The sequence below is a fragment of the Elephantulus edwardii genome, unplaced genomic scaffold (genome assembly GCF_000299155.1).
Source record: "Elephantulus edwardii isolate Elephantulus edwardi_28Jun2011 unplaced genomic scaffold, EleEdw1.0 scaffold00072, whole genome shotgun sequence".
Classification (NCBI taxonomy): domain Eukaryota; kingdom Metazoa; phylum Chordata; class Mammalia; order Macroscelidea; family Macroscelididae; genus Elephantulus; species Elephantulus edwardii.
The window spans coordinates 147,903-153,557 of record NW_006399822.1 but is presented as its reverse complement, the minus strand read 5'-3'; the positions used below and the strand labels follow the sequence as shown (position 1 = coordinate 153,557).

General features: G+C 56.4%; 1 protein-coding gene across 1 annotated transcript in view; it reads right to left on the bottom strand.

Moving 5' to 3' along the window:
* The window catches only part of CBFA2T3 (core-binding factor, runt domain, alpha subunit 2; translocated to, 3), a 32,878-nt gene extending 29,561 nt beyond the window's left edge, over nt 1-3,317 (bottom strand). Inside the window, exons 1-2 of the mRNA XM_006888852.1 lie at nt 3,108-3,317; nt 1,553-1,611 (exon numbers count right to left, since the gene is read on the bottom strand). Of these exons, the coding sequence (XP_006888914.1) occupies nt 1,553-1,611; nt 3,108-3,317 (269 nt within the window). The remainder of the gene's footprint in view (nt 1-1,552; nt 1,612-3,107) is intronic.
* Nucleotides 3,318-5,655: the final 2,338 nt, after the last annotated feature.

Genomic DNA, 5,655 nt, shown 5'->3' with positions numbered 1-5,655 from the left:
AGGACAGACAGAGGGGAGAGACAGAGAGAGGCAGAGACAGAGAGAGAGGACAGAGAGGCAGAGACAGAGGAGAAACAGAGCGAGGAAAGACAGAGAGAGGCAGAGAGGGAACACACACACACACACACACGGAGGAGGGACAAGCTCGTGTGTTTCCTCCAGTGAATGGATAAATTACGTCCCCTCAAAGAATGTGCCAACTTGGCTGGTCCATGATTCTCAGTGGCCTGATGTGTTTGGACAGTGATGTCATGATGTAATCACCCCAACGTGTGGATTGGGGTAGACTGCAGCAGCCTATACTCAGACCACAGCCCAGCTTCAGCGTCGGGGCAGTTTTGCTGGGGGTGACTGGCATTATCTCCCATCTGACAAGAGCTAAAAGGAGGGGGAGGCCCCCTGAAAAGGTTCAGTGCTTCCCAGAGTCACAAGTGGAGTGGCCCTCAGGCCAGGGTCTTCCTAGACCCATGGGAGACCAAGACCAAGGCACGTAGAGTCCTCCCAGGAGTGCTGGGGCCACAGACATTGAAGGGGCTCCAGGACCTTCCCCCGAGGTGACAGAAGCCTGTCCTAGACCTGGTGCCGAGTTCAGATGCCCAGCTTCCCAGACTGTGAGCTATTGGTAAAAGCCATTCACTTGAGGTGTTTCTGTCAGAGCAATACTAAAGAAGGTCTCCGAAGCTGCCAATTCCCCCCTGAACATTCACCCCACCGACTGCCATGGAGCCACAGCAACCCGGACTCCTCAACTTCCCTCCCCGATGAGTTCCATGGTGCAAAGTCTCCAGGGACTTCACTTTTCATTCCCGGAACGGCTGGATTCAAACTGCTGACTCTTCAGTTAGCAGCGCAACACCTAACACACTATGCCACCAAAGCTCCTTTTGAACATTTAAACAAGGATCTGAAACACACAGAGATGTTCTAGAGACAGACAAGAACAGCCTCAGGGGAACAGAGAAAGCCTTTCCCTGGCGCCCCATCTTTGCACCACCCTCTTCTTTACAACCATGTTGTTGATTTACTGCTCTTGTTTCTGGGTTACAGGAGAAACTCCCCCAGAAGGGCAGAGATGGCAACAGTGATGGTTACACATTGTCCCACGAGGCAATGCAGAGATACATTGTTATAACTGCTCAAAAGCAACTTCCCTACTGTGTGCTGACCCAGGACCTGCCCTCAATCAGTGTCCCAGCCGAGATGGAAAAGGTAAGTCCTTAAGCAGCAATGATGGCTCAGCGCTGGGATGCCTGCCTTTCACCAGGAGACTGGGCTGAGGTGGGCGTGGGGAGGAGGCCGGGTGGGAAAGGGCTCAAAAGCCAAGCTGTTGAATTTTCCTTACCAGCACTGAGGTGCCAGGGAAAGCCTACCGACTCCCAAAGCTTTCATTGTTTAAAAAAACATGCAAATTGGCTGCACGGCATCTTGAACTGTCCAAGAAAGGTTGCCAAAACTTAAAAATCACACCGCTGTTCCCATGAATGTTAAGTAACGGGTGATGGGTGGGTCATGTGCGGTGCTGAGCCCGTCTCCCTGAAGGGCCAGAGCTCACCTTGTGACGCGTCCAGAAGAAGCAAGACCCAGCACACAGTGGACACGAACCTGGGGAACCTGCATGAACATGAGTGGAAGCCATGCTGTGTCCCCTCTGAGCCTCTAGCCTCTGTCCAGTGGAACAGATCCCGCTGGGCACGGAGGGGCCACCGGGGAGGCCTCTGAGTAAACCCTCTGAGATGACCTGCGGCCGGTCACTCCGGCTCAATGACCTGCGGCAGGTCACCCCTGGCTGAGGCTGTTTCTGCTTGTGGTCCATGTCCTTCCCACATGGGTGACCACGGGTGGTGTGACCTCAAAGGAGCTGTGATGTCCCCAGAGCAGAAGCTGGAGATGATCCCATGATACCACCGTGCTGGTCACTGAAGGGAGCCGGGTGGCTGAGGAAGTATTGTGGGCCTCACCCCAAAATGCCTATGTGCACCTGAGTCACCAGTCCTCTCAGCTTTCTGATGACGATACCCTCCCTTCACCTGATGGGCTTGAGGTCATGTAAAAGTGCAGCTCTGGGACTTTGGACATCTGGGAGTGTCACTGTCAGCATCCGTCTATGGACGCAGGTTCGAAGCAGTAAAGAGCTAGAGCTTTGAGGACTGGGCCAGGCTCACTCTCCTTCCAGAGTGATAGGCAGGGGTGCGGTGGGAACGTCCACACAGGAACCTGAGCCTCGTCTGCGGGTCTGCGGACAAGTGACAGTGCTGGTGCTTGCCGAGCACCCTCCTGGGACAGAACCAGAACCGACCGCGCAGTCCACCTCAGTCTCTTTTTCGCTTGGGCCGTGGCTGCAGACATGTGTCTGTCATCTCGCTGAAGGTCCCTACATTACATGCATGATGTCCATCTCCAGGGATGGTGCCCTTTTGAAGATATGTCCCAATCTGGGAAGTGAAGTCCCACCACTGCTGTCTCTAGGGACCCTGACGTCAGCCAGTACAGTCGTGGCATGTTCAGTATTCTCCATCAACAACCTCCCAGGCGTCAGCCCTTCCTTTTTCACTGTCTGGCTTTCACAAACTACAAAACACCTGAGCACACGGTGTGGGGCAGTGAGCCAGTGCTCACAGGGACGTCCCTGCTTGCCAGGTGTTCACAGTGCAAGAGGCGCCTTGCCTGACCCCTCACTCCAAGGTGTCCCTGGCTCCTGAGCTCTCACTCCAAGGTGTCCCTGGCTGCTCCAGGCTTTCCCGAGGACCACAATGGTGCCTATCAGGCCAGCTGTGAAGAATCTGTGCTCATGCAAGTAAAATGAATTAAAAACGTAAGTAAATGCAAGACCTAATTTTGTTACATTATTATAAAGCACGTGTAGTATAATACAGGTAGCTGCAGGCGGTGCTAGGGGGTCATATTGGGGTACTGCACACCTTACAGGAACAAGCAGACAGATGTGAGACCCTCATCAGCCTTCCCTCTGGCAGGCAGATACAGGCCCAAAGAGTCACCAAGCGGGGGTACCTCAAGGGTCTTGGGGCTACCCCCCTCACCTGAAAGCATACACCTATCCCCATAGGGAATACAATCTCCATAGCAAACAAATGGACAGAAGCCCCCACCTCCCGCTTCACCACGCCTCCAGGGTACCCGCAGGCTCCCCCATTCTGCTCCATGCCCCCAGGGTGCCCAGAGGCTCCCTCATTCTGCTCCATGCCCCCAGGGTGCCCGCAGGCTCCCTCATTCTGCTCCATGCCCCCAGGGTTCCCACAGGCTCCCCCATTCTGCTCCATGCCCCCAGGGTTCCCACAGGCTCCCCCATTCTGCTCCATGCCCCCAGGGTGCCTGCAGGCTCCCCAATTCTGCTCTGTACCCCCAGGATGCCCACAGGCTCCCCCATTCGGAGGAAGAGCCTGCATTCCTCCAATTCTGTTTAGGTAGGGGGAGGGCTGGAAGGGAAAAATGTGTTTTACGAGCCTGCCTTTGCCATTGTTTATGTAAACAGGTAAACTGTTTCCTCCTCAATTAAAAACATCTGCCACATAAATGAATACCAATTAACTCATCCTGTTTTTAATTACTCTGTTAATTACACGCAGGCAGCCAGAAAGCATGGCATGGGGTGGGGGCCTGCTGGCTCGCCCCACCCACCCCACCCCCAGCTTGGCAGGAATGGAGACCCGAGGTGATGAGGTGGCAGGGGTGGCTGGCTCCCTGCCAGCTGGGATTCCCAGACATGGCTGGTGAGTGGGCACTGGTGCCCAGAGCACCCAGTGAGGACCAGCCCTTGGTGCCCAGCACACACTGGGGATGTCAGAGCCCCCCACTACTCCTCAAGTGCCTGGCCTCTCCTGGCCCACAGCTTTGGGTCTGCTGCCCTGGGGAGGAATGACAGGCGGGGACTGTGGACGCAGCCGGTTCCCTGGGTGGGTTTTCCAGACTGCTCAGCTCAGGCTCCTCTTCTACATGCGGGGCTCCCCGAACCTCCATCCTCCATGGCCCTCACCACATCTTGTGCTGAGCCTTAAATGTTTACAGAACAAGCAAAGGTGTCCAGGCCTGCAGCTCTGAGGCATTCTGCCCCATTCTGCAGATTTCAAAGCTGAGGCGGACAGACATGCCACAGGCAGGATCAGAAGCCAGGACCCCAGCCCAGCGCCTTGTACTCAGCACCACCATGTTCCATCTCAGCATCGCAAGCTCCTGGTCCTTTACAGACCCAGAGCTCCACATGGGGGGTGGGCTTGACTCGGTACTGCTCACAAGTCCTGGGGACCCCAGGCTCGGCCCTCACGGTACCCAGCCGTGAGCTCCATGTTCCCGCCGAGTCAAGGGTATCCGGTGGGACGTAGAGGGGCCCCTCCACCCCCGGAGAAGGGCCCTCAGATTCATGCAGATGCTGACTTCTGTACACATCACTCCCTGCAGCTGCCCGAGGCCTTCCCGCCGGGGCCAAGCAGGGACGAGGGCCTGCTGGAGATGGCCATTAGATCCCCACCACACACGTCCAGCCTGGTCACATACTCACTTCACAGGGGAGAAGCGGCAGCCCAGAGCGCACCATTCTAGAACATTTCACAGTTCTCACAGCCTGTGGGCACTGAGGTCCCAGCACTGCCTTCCATGGGGCAGAGGGTCAAGGACACAGGGACAGCCTCCTGCTCCTGTGGGCACAGGTCTCGAGATGTGGACAACCAGCAGGACAGGACAGATGCAGCCAGAGGTGTGTGGCAAAGCCCCGCATGACAGCCACTCACAGGCAACACATAACATGGGTGTAGCTTCAGTGACCTCTGTTGACCTTTAAGAGCTGTGATGTTTTCAGATTTGGGGAGAAACAAAAACAATCCTCTAGATTTAGGGTCCAGGCATGGGCATTCTGAGTCCGGTGGGCTGGAGGAGAGGTTGATGCTGGCCCTGTGGGCCACCCCCTGTGGGCTGCCAGGTGGACAGGCCGCGTGGTGATGCTTTGTCCACAGCGCAGCTGACACCTGGCTGATTCCCAGCTCTGGACGCCCTGCCCAGCTGCGCCTTCAGAAGCCAGTGGCACCACAGGCCTCAGATGAGGGGAGCAGAGTGAACTCTCTGGTTCAGAGCCACAGTGGGCTACTGTGACCTATCTGGGCACGCAGTGGACTGCTGGTCCATGAATCAGGGAGGTTTGGCCCACGGCATTGGGAAAAGCAGCCCGCCCACTGACTCCTTTCAAAGCCACCCTTCACACCTGCAGGCATGAGGGGGCACCTTCTGTAGCAGTAGCTGTTCAAGGACCATGTGCTTAGGAAATGACCATTTTAGGTGTGGTTGATAGACTGTCCAGATGTCCCCATGAGCTTGCTTCAGTGCCTACAACACCCAGTTGACCCTCCAGGTGGGATCATGGTCAGTCTTGGAGGCAGGAAAGTAGACACCAGGGATTAAAACCGTTTGTGGAATCAAATACAGTGACAGCTTGCAGGCAGGCATGCACCTCTGTTCAAACACCTACTCCCTGCTCAGTGAGGCGGCCCTGGAACGGGCAACCTGGGGCACTGGAGCCCCACCTCAGGCCATGGCACCCTCACTATGGAAGGGACCCGTGGGAGCCAGGGGCTGGACCGGGCGGGGAGGACGGGGCAGTGGCGTACAGGGATACTCCTGCCCTCAGGTGGAAATGCAGGAGGTTCAGCG